General features: G+C 33.0%; 2 protein-coding genes across 2 annotated transcripts; both read right to left on the bottom strand.

Moving 5' to 3' along the window:
• Positions 1-1,147: 1,147 nt before the first annotated feature.
• LOC134693477 (uncharacterized) lies at positions 1,148-5,749 on the bottom strand. Its single transcript, XM_063554310.1, has 3 exons — positions 5,625-5,749; positions 2,281-2,452; positions 1,148-1,289 (listed from the first exon to the last, which is right to left on the bottom strand). The coding sequence occupies exons 1-3, from the start codon at positions 5,692-5,694 to the stop codon at positions 1,148-1,150; spliced, it is 384 nt and encodes a 127-aa protein (XP_063410380.1). The 5' UTR covers positions 5,695-5,749.
• A 6,933-nt stretch (positions 5,750-12,682) lies between these two features.
• On the bottom strand, positions 12,683-14,320 carry LOC134693142 (toll-like receptor 4). Its single transcript, XM_063553848.1, has one exon. It carries the CDS (start codon positions 14,206-14,208, stop codon positions 12,877-12,879), a length of 1,332 nt encoding a protein of 443 aa, XP_063409918.1. The 5' UTR covers positions 14,209-14,320; the 3' UTR covers positions 12,683-12,876.
• Positions 14,321-15,582: the final 1,262 nt, after the last annotated feature.

Below are 15,582 nucleotides of genomic sequence, written 5' to 3'. Positions count from 1 at the left end.
TAAATTAAGGAATGTATCTCCCTCATGCAAAGCTCTGATTCCTTTCACGAAGTTGACTATACTTTTTGGACCTTTCGGATTATAGCTCTTCATCTTTTATATAAGCTTTGGATTTCAAATATTTTGGCCACGAGCATCACTGAAGAGACATGTTTTGTCGAAATGCGCATCTGGTGCAACAAAATTGGTACCGTTGATTTTATTACTACCACTGGTTCGATGCCTCTGCTGGTGGACTATTAGTCCCCGAGGGTATCACCAGCCCAGTAGCCAGTACTTCGGTACTGGCATGAAAATACGGATTTTTTGTGTTATTAAAATTTGCTGTTAGAAAATATTAGAAATTATTATAAATTAAGGAATGTATCTCCCTCATGCAAAGCTCTGATTCCTTTCACGAATTTGACTATATTTTTTGGACCTTTCGGATTATAGCTCTTCATCTTTTATATAAGCTTTGGATTTCAAATATTTTGGCCACGAGCATCACTGAAGAGACATGTTTTTTGTCGAAATGCGCATCTGGTCCAACAAAATTGGTACCGTTGATTTTATTACTACCACTGGGTCGATGCCTCTGCTGGTGGACTATTAGTCCCCGAGGGTATCACCAGCCCAGTAGCCAGTACATCGGTACTGGCATGAAAATACGGATTTTTTGTGTTATTAAAATTTGCTGTTAGAAAATATTAGAAATTATTATAAATTAAGGAATGTATCTTCTTCATGCAAAGCTCTGATTCCTTTCACAAATTTGACTATACTTTTTGGACCGTTCGGATTATAGCTCTTCATCTTTTATATAAGCTTTGGATTTCAAATATTTTGGCCACGAGCATCACTGAAGAGACATGTTTTGTCGAAATGCGCATCTGGTGCAACAAAATTGGTACAGTTGATTTTATTAAGATGATATAGTAACAACTAAAACCTTTACTTTATATGTTCTTAGAGAATCGAGACAAACATGAAGTGAATATTTATTTTAGGTTTGATATTTTTTTTGATAAGGTTTTGTTTGATGATTGCAATGAGACAACTACCCACAAGATACAATAGATACTGTCAATTTAAGAAACAATAGGCCAACGTACTGTTTTTGATTATGTGTAAACCCACTACCGGATCTTTTCCATTTTGCATATACTTACAACTGATGTTTGTCTATCAGCTGCTGGTGATTACTTTCTGTTTCCTCAAGTTTTGTTTGTAACGTTTTTATTCTCTCATTTGAATCTTCTGAGTGTTGTCTTAACCTGTCTGAAAGTTTTTCGTTATCTTCAGTTTCCCTGTTAGGACAAAGATTTCGATCAGAGATGTTGTCAACCACTTGACAGTGCACATTTTACATACAACGACAAGGCAATCTTGGAAACTATACTTATTGTAATAGTTTAATTTTTCGTATGATGTCGCAAAAATATAAAGAAAAAAAGTATCGTGCATAACATCAAAATAAAGATAAAAGATAAAGAATAAAAGACAAAAGGGTGTTTTGATTCATACCAAAATGGTCTCTATTAAGAAGTAACATAACAAAAATACTGAACTTTGAGGAAAATTCAAAAAGGAAAGTTCTTAATAAATTGGCAAATTCAAAAGCTCAACACATCAAAGGAATGTATAACAACTGACAGACATTTACGTATATAAGAGCTTTTTCCTTCAAGCTTGTTAAGGAAATTGTTTTTTTAAAACGCAACAAGTTATATTCAACAAATCGTCACCATAACTTGTAGGAAGTATGTCTCATATAGTAGTTTGAAATATTCTTCTGTAGAATATTTTAAACACTTCAATAAAAAGTTATCTACCTCTTCTACCTCGCCCGATCTACACATATTAATGACTCGTTCACAATATAAATTGTTTAATCGTTACAATTGTCTTAAAAATATCATTGGGAGCATGCATACAGATCAGTGGGAAAATTTCCTCTTTCTATTGACATATTTAATGATTGAAATCTGTAACTTCTCTTCTACACTATACTTAAGTTTACTAGTAGTTCTTGAAATGACCTTCAATGCTTTAAAGTTTCCTATTAACAAATCAGACTTTATTTTCAATTCCTCAACAAAGTAATCGAAATTCATAAACTAACTGTTGGACTTTAATGTATACAGACAATAAATGGTCTATGTTTAAGATTTTTTCCAAAAGATAACTTTTCCCGCTAGGTAACAAAATGATACTTTGCTTTGTTGATTTCTCATTAATTTGTCAAGTGTTGAAATGAACATTTCTAAGAGCTATATGTTGCAAAAAAGAAAAACACACCTTTTAAGTCTATCTTGTAAAACCTCAAGTTTCTTCTCAGCAATGTCTGCCCGTCTTTCTGCGTCATATTTAGCCTGTCTCTCATCTGCGTACTTTGCTTCAAGATTCTGTAGTTTATTAACTAAATCGTTGTTGGTAGCTTCTAATTGTTTTATTTCGTTTTCGGATATGGCTGAAAAATATAGATGAATTGTACACAAAACTTTTCAAGTTCTAAATGCTTTTCCCATTATATATCGTTTTAGGCGACTTAATTGGATGTTAACAACTAAAAAAAATTTTGATTAATCTTTGTGTGATTAATAATTGATTGTTAATGTTAAACGTCAGCTTTATGGCTATTGACGATACTAGTATGTATTGGCATATGATTTTGGGTTCCCTAAAAAGAAACACCGACCTTTAGAAGGAAAACTAGCAATCTTAGGCAGGTAATAGTTGAGTCGAACGCACCGCCACGTCTAGTGATTTAGTTAACAACCTCAGTATTGAAAGACTAGTGACACTGTCAACTGACCTCAACAATGTTTCTGATACAAAATTGGTACACCCCTTTAAAAGGAGATAAACTATGACATAATATGGTTAGCAGGAGGAAATTATGATACAAAATCGGTATTCCAAAAACAGTTGGCAAAGTCCAAAGTATCTGAAAAACGTAAAGTCACAAAAATACTGAACTTCAAGGAAAATTCAAAACGGAAAATCCCCAAATGCCAAAAATCAAAAGCTCAAACACATCAAACGAAAGGATAACAACTTTCATATTCCTGACTTGGTACAGGCAAATCTATCTAAACCTCTCAGTTTTTATGACAGACGCATCAAATTCAATTATATTGACAACGATGTGTCAAAAAAACAAACACAATCGGTAAAACTATCACAAATAGAGGTACAAATGCAACCCAAACCCATCACAAAGGGATTACATCAGGTGCTCCAGAAGGGTAAGCAGATCCTGATCCACATGTGGCACCATCGTGTTACTTATTATATTAAAAAACCATTAAATAGTCTTATTCGGTAGGTCACATTCGTGTAAAGGGAACGGGATTCTAGTTACGACATAAGGAACACATTCGATATCAAGGACAAAAAACTCTAAAACATATTCTTATTAAAATGCCATTTTATAATTAAGATTCTGGGAAAATTTTAATGTTAATAAGGACACGAAGTCCCATATAACGGTTAAAAAAAAATTAAAAAAAAAAAAGGTAAAATTTCCAGAAAGTTTCATTCTACTAATAAACTCAAAATCTTTAACTTTTTTATACTTTTTGTTTTGAAGCATTTGCGCAAAAATATACTTCCTTCTTCCGGTCTCGTTGACATGAGACTTTGAGTAGTCTATTAAAATATAGGAGCTCAAGGAACACAATATAAATTTCATTTTAAATAAACGTTTCTTGATGATAGTGTTTCTTTGTTAACATTGAATATGTAACTTAAATAACGACACAACTAAAATCCCTAACAACAGAACCAAAAATCGGAAACGTTACGATATTTCCCTTTCTTTTTGGATAGATTTTGTGGTTAGTCTGAATTTAAAAAAAAATCGTACTGACTTCGTCCCCTTTCACAGGTAATTCCTGCCTCATATTAGTAAGATGTTTCGTAAGAGAAGTGGATATACAAGGGAACCATACTGCCGTGTGCACATATGAAGGGGTCCATGTACACCGGAAATATCAATTAGAAGAAATGCTACGAGGTGAGATAAAGTATCATTTGTGAGTAATATTCTGGGAACGTTCTGTGATATTCTGTACAGCGGTTCAGAAACAGGTGTGAAAACGAGCGTGGGATAGAAAGAGAAACTTCGAACGGATGAATCAACGAACAGACGGGCGGACTTCACTATCACTTTATACTACAACTTTAGATAGCAGAGTGTGAAATGACAGATGTCAGAACATGATAAACATAAATTCAGTTTAGAAAAAAAAAATCATACAACATATAAGGGTAAACATAAGATTATTCCATACATTAATCCATAACTTGCTGTGCGAAGTGTTATTTTATTGTTCATGACGAAATGATTATCAATTCTCAAAACAATAGTTTCATTTACCTGATTAGATGATATGCAATTTATGTGCTCAGTTTATTTTTTAGGGGTGGAAATATAAGATGTATTGAACATTTACCTGATTAGATGATATGCAATTTATTTGCTCAGTTTATTTTTTAGGGGTGGAAATATAAGATGTATTGAACATTCTTGTCTAAATAAGACAACCTCTACTCGATCATTTTGTCGATATAAGTTCTGAAGGAGACCAACATCATCTAAACATTACTGGATTATACATTTTAGTACTGAAAACAAAATTAAACACTTCAAGTAAATTCTAAATATCTAAAGCCTAACTTTTTATATAGATTTAAATTGGATGCATGAAAACAAATACAAATTACACCTTATAAATTTCAAGCGTTGGAAGCGCTTTTCTGAAACTGCATTCACCGTGAACGCTCACAAAGCTGAATATTTGAAAGCCAATGGTGGAGAAAAAAGTCAGAAAAGGGGGACGAAAGATACCAAAGGGACAGTCAAACTCATAAATCTAAAACAAACTGACAACGCCATGGCTAAAAATGAAAAAGATAAACAGAAAAACAATAGTACACATGACACAACATAGAAAACTAAAGAATAAACAACACGAACCCCACCAAAAACTAGGGGTGATCTCAGGTGCTCCGGAAGGGTAAGCAGATCCTGCTCCACATGCGGCACCCGTCGTGTTGCTTATGTGATTACAAATCCGGTAAATAGTCTAATTCGGTAGGTCAAATTCAAGAAAGGGAAGGGGATTGTAGTTACGACGTAAGGAACATATCCGATATTATTTGTGAAACGGTTATTCCATAACGGTCAACCAACTCGTGATGGCGTCCGTAAAATTTACGAAGGGATGATTTCAACTTCACCATTTGGAACTCTTGATTTAATAGCTTCCTTGTGAGCAGTAACCCTCTATCAAGAAAATCTTGATAGGAAATGCAAGCACGGGAATATCGTATCAATTGAGAGATATATACCCCGTATGCAGGTGCTGCTGGAATGTTGCTACTTAAACAGTCGTAGAGCTATATAAACAAAACAAGGTCTTGCAAAAATAGCGAACTCCATCTCTAAGTTCATATTTGTCTGATTGAGTTGAAAACATTTTTTTTTTTATATTTCAAAATTCAAAATCAACACGAGTTGAATCTATTAAAAAGGTCTATTTCAAACGTGAGGCTACTGATTGATTTTTTTTTAGATTTAAAACGATGATCATCACTAATCCTACAACCAGTGTACATACTATGAATTAAAAACTTACCAGATGGTGGTGTCCATGTTTCATCCGGGTCATTGTCAGCACTATCATCGTCATTCGATACGTCACACATCTATCACTGCACACGCTTCATTAATGAAATATGATACATTTATTTATTCCTTTATTAAAATAAAGTATTTTATCTCTTCAAACTTATCCAATTTTTCTGGTAAATGGCTATAGTTTTTTCATTCAAATAATAAAATAAAATTATTTATAAGTATTTATTGAACTATGGTTTGTGTAATAAAAAGAAAGTGTATGTTTTAAGGTATTGCCTGAATTGTATTTTTGTCGTAAGTACATCTGTTTTTTTTTATCACAGGGATGTCATCGTCGTCCGTCATCGGTTAACTTTAAGAAACCCTCTCTTCTTACCAACTTGGCATACTAAACATAATTTAGTCATTATCATTTTTGAGGTATTTAGTTTATCAAATATATTCGATGCATTTGCTGGCCAATAAGGCAAGGTAGAAGTCAGGGTCTTGATTTGTCCTTCATATGGACTCCTCCTGTTTTCATTTGCCTTGGAGGTCGATTTTTTTGTGAAACTGTAGTAGTTAAAAAAATGTACATGATAAAAGAAATCAGCCGGAAAAGAACTACAAATAAGTTAACATTTTAAATTGTTTGTAGACTACTGACATTAGCTATCTCCGTTCAAAGATGTTTTACTTTGGTTTTGCAAAACTAAAGAAAATAACAGAAAACTTTTTAAAATCAAAATATTGAGTACGACCAGCTCTATAAAAAAAGTCTTTTTAATCCTCATCATTGCTAATAGGAATATGTTAAATTACCATATGTCATAATGTTTACCCTTAAATATGGTGGAAATATAGGAGCTAATCAAAAACTGTAAATAGCAAACATTGTCTACTTGACAAAATATACAAATCGGTCAACAAAGACGACGTATGATTATTTTTTCATAATTACTGTTATCATTGCAATGCTATTAAATTATAGATATTTCAAACAGTTTCCAGAAGAAAATAAATTAAGGTAAATCTAAGTTTAATAACCGCTAATGAGTGCCCTGGCGATTTCAGATGTTTTAACCTATTTTTCGATCTTGTCCTGACGATTGGGATTGTTCATACAATTTCTCTCCACAAACCATAGTTAATGCATAAAAAGAAACAGAAAATGTTAAATAAAGACAACAGTGGTATACCGCTGTTCAAAACTCGTAAATCTATGGACAAAAAACAAAATCGGGGTAACAAACTAAAACTAAGGGAAACGCATTAAATATCAGAGGATAACAACGACACAACATTAGAATGTTACACACACAGGAACGGACTAAGCATTAGACGAAATCTGATGAGAATAACAAAAATAACATCAATATAACCAGGTAATGACATAACTATTGGTTTTAGCCGTATCAACGTATTCAAAGATCATGTTTTGCTTATCATTTAGCAGGATTGACAGTCTTCCTCACATTAATGAGGATCAATCATAAAAATGAAACGGCTAACTTACATTTGAAGCAGTAAGTATGTGTAATTCCTCTAAACTTTACTTTCATTGATAAAGGTAATATGATTCTTTTCTTTATAATGAATGTTCCGTTCCAAAGCATATAATGCGTCTAAAAACTGTGCTGTGAATAAAATCTATGTGGGGAGGTGTACATAAAGAAACCAGCACATCTAACATTTACACTGTCAATTTTTTAGGTTAAATATCTAAAGGATCGTTTGATCATGTAAAACTAATGAAACATCCTAACATAGTTAAACAGAATCTACTTGTTGATATCTATTTCCGACTTTTTTTATAAATTACGAGAGAAAAAGTAATATTTTTGATCTACGTAATTTACCTTGATCGCTGACATGTGTATTGTGAGATCTTAACAACGCACTTACGCATAACATTAAACGAAAGTAGATTTTTACAAAAAACAAGACAAAATATGATTTGGTAAGAGATATTGGAAACCTTTAAAAAATTCAATGCAAATAGTCATGTTGAATTCAATGAAAACTACTTACAACGTCACTCTTCTCCTTGAGAACAGAAAGTCGGATTTCTTCGTGGCAAAACAAAGTATACAGTTTAAATCTACGATTTATTTAGGTCAAATTTATTCTTATCCTTTTATAGTTGACGTAGGATAGCTATAACTATAATCAATAACATATACTTTATCAAATCGTTTAACTGGTGTAATATTTAAATATTGGATTGCTACCAAGACAAACGTACAATATTCATATTCAAGATACTTGATGTATAGATTCACATTCATTTGTCACATTTTCAATTGTTTTGTTCGATAAATCTTTTGAACCCAAATATTGAAGATGTATAGATAGGAGGGGGGAAAAGTGGAAGAAACGAAAAGCATAAGAATGAGGGAGGCAAGTAATATGATGTTGTGAAACAAAATATGAAATGGAGAAAAAGTAATAGAAGATAAACAAAAGTCTACAGGAAGAAAGAGGATGGAAAGTTTAAGGAGGAAGATAATAAAAAGCAAACGTTGTGATTAAAAAGAGAATGTATAGAGAGGAATATGTTTGTATATGCATTAGCGTGAATAGGTGCAGGACAGTAAGACAAAGGAAGATGTTCTTCTCATATATGTTATGATGGTATGATATTAAACCCCTAACGGGAAGGATTATACCTGATATTCATATGATGAAGACATAATCTTTCAATCAGTTTAATTGAAGTCTGGAGCTGGCATGTCAGTCTGTTGTTATTTATGTACTATTGTCATTTAGTTTATTTTCTTTGGTTACATCTTCTGACATCAGAATCGTACTTCTCTTGAACTGAATTTTAATGTGCGCATTTTTATGCGTTTTCTTTTCTACATTGGCTATATGTATAGGGGGAGGGTTGAGATCTCATAAAATGTTATGCTATTGTTTAAGAAAAAGGGAGAAGGTTTGGATCCATTAAAACGTTTTATCCCGCTGCAAATGTTTGCACCTGTCCTAAGTCAGGAATCTGATGTACAGTAGTTGTCGTTTGTTTATGTAATATATACGTGTTTCTCGTTTCTTGTTTTTTTTTATATAGATTAGACCGTTGGTTTTCCCGTTTGAATGGTTTTACACTAGAAATTTTGGGGCCCTTTATAGCTTGTTGTTCGGTGTGAGCCAAGGCTCCGTGTTGAAGGCCGTACTTTAACCTAAAATGGTTTATTTTTTAATTGTTATTTGGATGGAGAGTTGTCTCATTGGCACTCACACCACATCTTCCTATATCTATTAACCCCTCCGCATGTGTGCGCCTGTCCAAAGTCAGGAGCCTCTGGTCTTTGTTATTCTTGTATTATTTTTATGTTTCTTGTGTACAATTTTGAAGTTAGTAAAGCGTTCATTATCACTGAACTAGTATATATATTTGCTTAAGGACCAGCTGAAAGACGCCTCCAGGAATTTCTCACTGCATTGAAGACCTGTTGGTGACCTTCTGTTACTTTGTTGTATGGTCAGGTTGCTGTCTCTTTGACACATTCCCAATTTCCATTCTCAATTTTATTGAGAAGAACTGATATAAGGGTATAATGAATACGAAAATTAAATTTCGAAAAATGTTATTGTAGACACACAATTTGTATTACTATGTAGGTCCAATGATGACAGTATTAAGAATTAGATTATAACAATTTACCTTGCAAAGTAATTTACTGATATCATCATAGGTATTTTAGGAAGCCATCGGCAGTGTTTATGCAAATTCAACGTCTTTAGATTCCTTAGGGATTTTCCCCCTACAATCTGTAGTTTTTCATTAAGTTATTCACTGGTGCAATGGCTTACACCATCAGCCCCTTTGTGACACATTATTTCTCTAAATACTATTGGCTTCAATCTTACAGAGATGAACATATATAATTCGTTTATATTTTTTCGTTTGGGCTTGCAGCATATTTTCCCTCCGGTTTATATGATCCGTTCATCCTATACTGACTCTTAAAATTCAAGAGTCTATCTAAAAATGAGGGTACATTTTATATGGCCTTTGAAATACCGTTTCGATCCCTAACATCACTGAAGAGACATTTATTGTCGAAATCCGGATCTGGTGTACCAAAAAAATATTGACACCTTATGTTTGTGGCATAAAATCGTGGCCACAAGTTAATTGTTTTTTGTTTAGTATTTAATTAATATTAAGATCCATTTTGTTACATCTTGTGATCAATTTCTTTTGGCAATCGCCAATGGCAGTCAGCAGGATTAAAGAACATCAGCTGTTCGACCTGCTAGTCAAATGCGTTTTGTTTAGATATACTTTTGCACTTTTTTGGTCTTTTGGAAGATGTAGGTTTGCTGTATTTAGACCCTTTTACAACGAAATTTGTTTTACATGCACACGTATAAAAATTGCGGTTTTTATCCGACGCAATTATAGGTTTGAACGTAGTTTTCAATTAAGAATTGTTTCTATATATTCATTTGGGCTTGTATCATATTTTCCCTCCGGTTAATATGATCCGTTTATCCTATATTGGCTCTTAAAATTCAAGAGTGAATCTAAAAATGAAGGTACATTTTATATGGCCTTCCAAATACCGTTTCGATCCCTAACATCACAGAAGAGACATTAATTGTCGAAATCCGGATCTGGTGTACAAAAAAAATACTGACATCGTATGTTTGTGGCATAACATCGTGGCCACAAGTTAATTGTTTTCTGTTAAGTATAAAATTTATATTTTGATCCATTTTGTTACATCCTGTGATCAAAATTATTTGGCAATCGCCAATGGCAGTCAGCAGGGTTAAAGAACATCAATTGTTCGACTTGTTTGTCAAATGCGTTGTGTTTAAATATGCTTTTTCACTTTTATGTTCTTTTGAAAAATGTTGTTTTCTTGCTGCATACAGTCACATTACATAGATAAATCGAAAGGAAATAAAACAACAGAATACAATCACAACACATAGATAAGTCGAAAAGAAATCAAACAACAGCATACAATCACAAAACATAGATAAATCGAAAGGACAGCCAAATGCTCTGCCAAATATCAGAGTACTTTACATATGCTCTTGTGTGATATTGCATCTCTTTACCGTATGTAAAATTTTGAAATTAAAATACGTTTTTAGCTACAAGCGAAAATACGACTGTTACCAGTTTAAACAACACAAATATTTTAAATTATGTGGACGAGATGGTGATAACGACAAATTGAATATATCCTTCGTCATCTGTTAAACATATATTAAATGTAATCACATAAGCAACACGACGGGTGCCGCATGTGGAGCAGGATCTGCTTACCCTCCCGGAGCACCTGAGATCACCCTTAGTTGTTGGTGGGGTTCGTGTTGTTTATTCTTTAGTTTTCTATGTTATGTCACGTTTACTATTGTTTTTCTGTTTGTCTTTTTCATTTTTAGCCATAGCGTTGTCATTTTGTTTTAGATTTATGAGTTTGACTGTCCCTTTGGTATCTTTCGTCCCTCTTTTACATATCGGTAAACCATCACGTGGTATCCTTAAAATGTCCGAAAAGATTATTTTAACTTCACAACTCTCAGTTAAATGGCTTGCTTGTTCACAGCAACACTCTATTAAGGAAATAAGGATTAGAAACAAAAGGCCTTGAATGTTTTATCCGCATTCAGATATATACTCCATATGAAAGCACTGCTTGGATTGTTGCTACAAAGCATCATGTAAGTTGAAAACGTAAATCTAATATCAAAACATTTGAAGGCAAAACTTTATTCTTATAAAAAAGAGTAAAATATTTTTTTTGCTATCATTAAATATTATAATTTTCACATATTAACATAAACAATAGAAATACCGGCGATATAATGCAAGTATATATGTAATCGCGAAAATGTACTAGAAATGTTTTCATAAAAAACAAATTTGGTATATATACATATAGCAATCATTAAACGTGACGTTGTAAAAAAGAAAACAAATGCATTATTGTCAAACAAAACCAAAGTCATGCTTCAAAGTAGCAGTATACCTCTTTGTTTTTAATAATATTTTCCATTGACCGAATTCTAAATAAAACAATGCATTTTTTTAAAATAAATATCATGTGTGTTTGTCTTTCATATGTCGATATAAATGAACCGAGACTGTTTTAAAACAGTGTTGGTTCATATATAATATCATACTTCAATAAGTGAAAATCTGGCCCAAAATCAACTTGCATGACAATTTCTTTTTTTCTTTTTTAGATTTAATCGGTTTCTTTAGAACGCAAGATTATGAAATCTTGAATGAATTTGTTATGTTAATTAGTTCAGTCACGGATAATCTTTTTATGATAAAGAATTGTCTTACAGCTAATTTCCATAATGGGGATAGTTTTAGTGATATAAGTAAAAATAAAAAAATGGAAAGCTGCTTATTTTTTCGGTCTACAGTTGCAGCTCTCAATTGTGGTTTTGAAGATAGCAAGTAAATGTTTAAGTTGGTCAGAAATCATTGTTCTTTTTCTCAAAGTTTATGGGCTCAGTATTTTGTTTAAATATATATGGCTGATATTCCTGGTGTCAAAAGAATCAGAGTCTTTTAAAACGTTCACGTACAAAAATAAAAGACGATATTATACATGTTATGTACAATGTATCATTTCTCTAAGACCACCATAACATTTGCCTTAGCAGGATCTAGCTCTTTATAATAAAAAAAACCAAAACATTGAACTAACTAATCAGGTACATTTTACATTGTAGTGGTACTTAATTATAAAACCAGATTAAAAGACACCCCACTTAAAAAATAAATGTTGTAATGTTATACCATTGTCCCAGGTTAGGGGGGGGGTTAGGATCCCGCTGACATGTTCAACCTCGCTACATTTTGTATGTATATGCCTGTCCCAATTCAGGAGACTGTTATTCCGTGGTTGTAGTTTGTTTATGTATTACATATTTGTGTTTCGTTTATTTTTGTACATAAATTAGGCCGTTAGTTTTCTCGTTTGAATTGTTTTACATTGTCATTTAATTTGGGGCCATTTATCGCTGACTATGTGGTATGAGCTTTCCTCATTTTTAAAGGCCATATGGTGACCTATAGTTGTTAATTTCTGTGTCATTTTGTTCTTTTTCGGGCATTTGTCTCGTTAGCAATTGTACCACATCTTCTTTTTTATATTGTATGCATCATCCAGAAAACATTGTTTAAGTTAATTCAAACAGTGTAATCTCTCTGTTATCCTCTAACACACACACATGCTCTTGGTATTTTTTACACGTACTAACAAACCCTATTTTTTTCTATCTATCCTCATCTATCGTAAGGAATCGATTAAACGTTCCCAAAATGTCAAGTCGTCTGCTTCATTCTCAGGGAATTTTAAGTAGCTCTCATCCTTCATGATTTCATACATGTTTCTTGGAATGTCTCGTTCTCTTATGTTGTCCTTTATCACCATAATCATACAATCAACACCTTGCCTGGAAACTTGATATTCCATATAAGTCATATTTAATTCGTATATACACCATTTTGACTTCAGGAAAGAAGGAGTCACTATGAAAATCACTTTACGACTGTGATGGATAGCATTGACGATATTGTCTGCGATATCGCACCCGGGAATAAAATCCCGTTCATGAATGCACAGACGAAAATTCTCATTTGCTTCTAGCTTTTTCATTACATCCGTAATAACAAAAAGTCGTTCCTCGTCAGCGTAAGAAAGAAAGGCATCAAATTTATAGTTTTGTCTCTCTTCTAATAGCAGATAGTCATGCTGAAAATACTTACGCTTCGCAATATAGTACCAGTATTTCAATTTCCATCTGTTTCTGTATATAATAATCATAATGAGACAGATCAAGAATGTTATTATCAGAAGCAATATAAGAATAGTCAAAGTAGTATATGTAGGGCAGGATTTGTCCAGGGAGATAACGGCATCTGTTAATGTCTTAAAGGTTTTGGTATAAGAACACTTATATCCGTTGAAATTCTTAAATGCTAGTTGGTGTTTTTGTAGCCACTTCAGAAAAATGAGAGATGAACACGAACACATTATCGGGTTGTTTGATAAATCAATTTGAAAACTTTTACTTCTACGAATGGATTGACTAATCCAAAGTGTGGAGTTCTTTGATAACTGGAAAATTTGGTTTTCCGACAAATCTAAATAAGTCAAATGTGGCATATTGTCTAATTTTACATGAAAGTCAGTAAGTAAATTGTCTTTTAAACTTATTTGCCGTATGCTCTTCAAATTCCAAAATATGTCGGTAGAAAGTGATGATATCTTATTTGTTGACAAATTTAAACATTGAAGTTGAGTCAATGTGCCAAAAACAAAGCTCGCATTTATGTTGTGAAGCGTTTTTGATAGACCTAAGAGATTATTTTGTAGTAAAAGAGTTTCCAAAGATGGTAAGGCATTGAAAAAATATGGTGTAAGGGAGGAACATCGGTTACCAGAAAGGTCTAGATATTTGAGGTTTGTCGCATTACATATAGGACCAATGAAACTGTAAAATTGATTGTTACTTAATGTAAGGTTAACGATCGACAGAGTATTAAATATTGTCCAGCGAAATGCATATCCTAATCTTGAATTATTCATTATTATTGATTCGACATGAGTTGGAACCATGATATAGTGCACATCGATATCAGATCCTGGTAGACATTTCCATGGATCCGGTTTGTTGGAGAGTTCCTCTGGTATTTTACTTGCAATGTTATTGTGATATTTGTTAGGAGTATAAGAACATGCACCAGCAGCCTTGTCGCCTGTAACGTTCTCTATTCTTGATTTATCGCATAATACATCCTCTAGAAAATGTGAACAACAAGGATGATCTGCCATTGGGGATTGGGACATTTCGTCGTTATTTATATTACTTATATCGATATGAACTAAGTTTATCATGTTATCATATGGATAATAGGTATATATTCCTAATCCCCAACGGTTTTCTCTGATACTTAACACCCTTAGAGATTTTGGCATGTACGTAAGTATTGCTGGCTGCCCAAGTGCGATATTATTTCCATCAATATAAAGTTCTTGCAGGGATGTGTTTCGAAGATATCTGATATCATCGCAATACAAGGTAACAGATCGACTGTCTTCACAGTATAAATTGTTAGCCCGAAAAATTTCTATGTTTGTATGAATAAGATCATTTGATATATTACGAATTCCACAAAGTCCAAGATATCTATTATTTGATATGTCAAGATATTTTAAATTATTAAGTTTGGCAATAGCTCCTCTATGTATACTTGTTAAGGAACAGTAACAACTCGATTTAGAATCATGATATATATTTGTCCACACTTCAAGAGTAGAGAGATCGAGGTGCTCCAGAAAAGGTAGATACATGAAAAGGTCCTCCGTAATGATAAAAGTCCTGGTTATATTGCAAACACCCGCTAATTTTAGGGATTTTAGATTCCTCAAGTTTCCAAAACCTTTTCCGAATGAAATATTCACAAAACTATCAACAGAAAGGAATTGTAAAGAAATCAGTGGTTTCAACACGTTATGAAAATCTTGAAATCCCTCTTCCGGAACTACGTTTCTGGATATATCTAGTATTTCCAAACGGGAGAAGTTAGACAAAATGTTTGGAAAAAAGGATCTTCCATCTATTGATAACACATTAAATGATAAATCTAAAGCAAGGAGGCCGGTTCTTTTCCAAAAAATAATTCGCTCTCCCTCCAAAGATAATTTATTGATCCTATTGTTTGAAACATTCAGGTATTTAAGACTTTCTGGTAAGTTATCGTTCGAAGGAGGGCAAGTTAGATAGTTGTAACTAAGATTGATTGAAGTGACGTTTTCGTTGAAAGAAGGCGACGAGTTTAACTGCCTTCCACTACAGTCTGCATATATCCCATCGTCATGTATAATACACTCACATGTTGGCTCCGTGGAACACATTGAATAGACATTGTAAAATGAATTACTCAGAAGGATAATGACAATGATGTGCATATTGTTTTCTGAAAAATAAAA

This window comes from Mytilus trossulus, chromosome 12, assembly GCF_036588685.1.
Source record: "Mytilus trossulus isolate FHL-02 chromosome 12, PNRI_Mtr1.1.1.hap1, whole genome shotgun sequence".
Classification (NCBI taxonomy): Eukaryota; Metazoa; Mollusca; class Bivalvia; order Mytilida; family Mytilidae; genus Mytilus; species Mytilus trossulus.
Note: the sequence above shows the minus strand (reverse complement) of the source record. Positions and strands in the feature narration are given on the sequence as shown.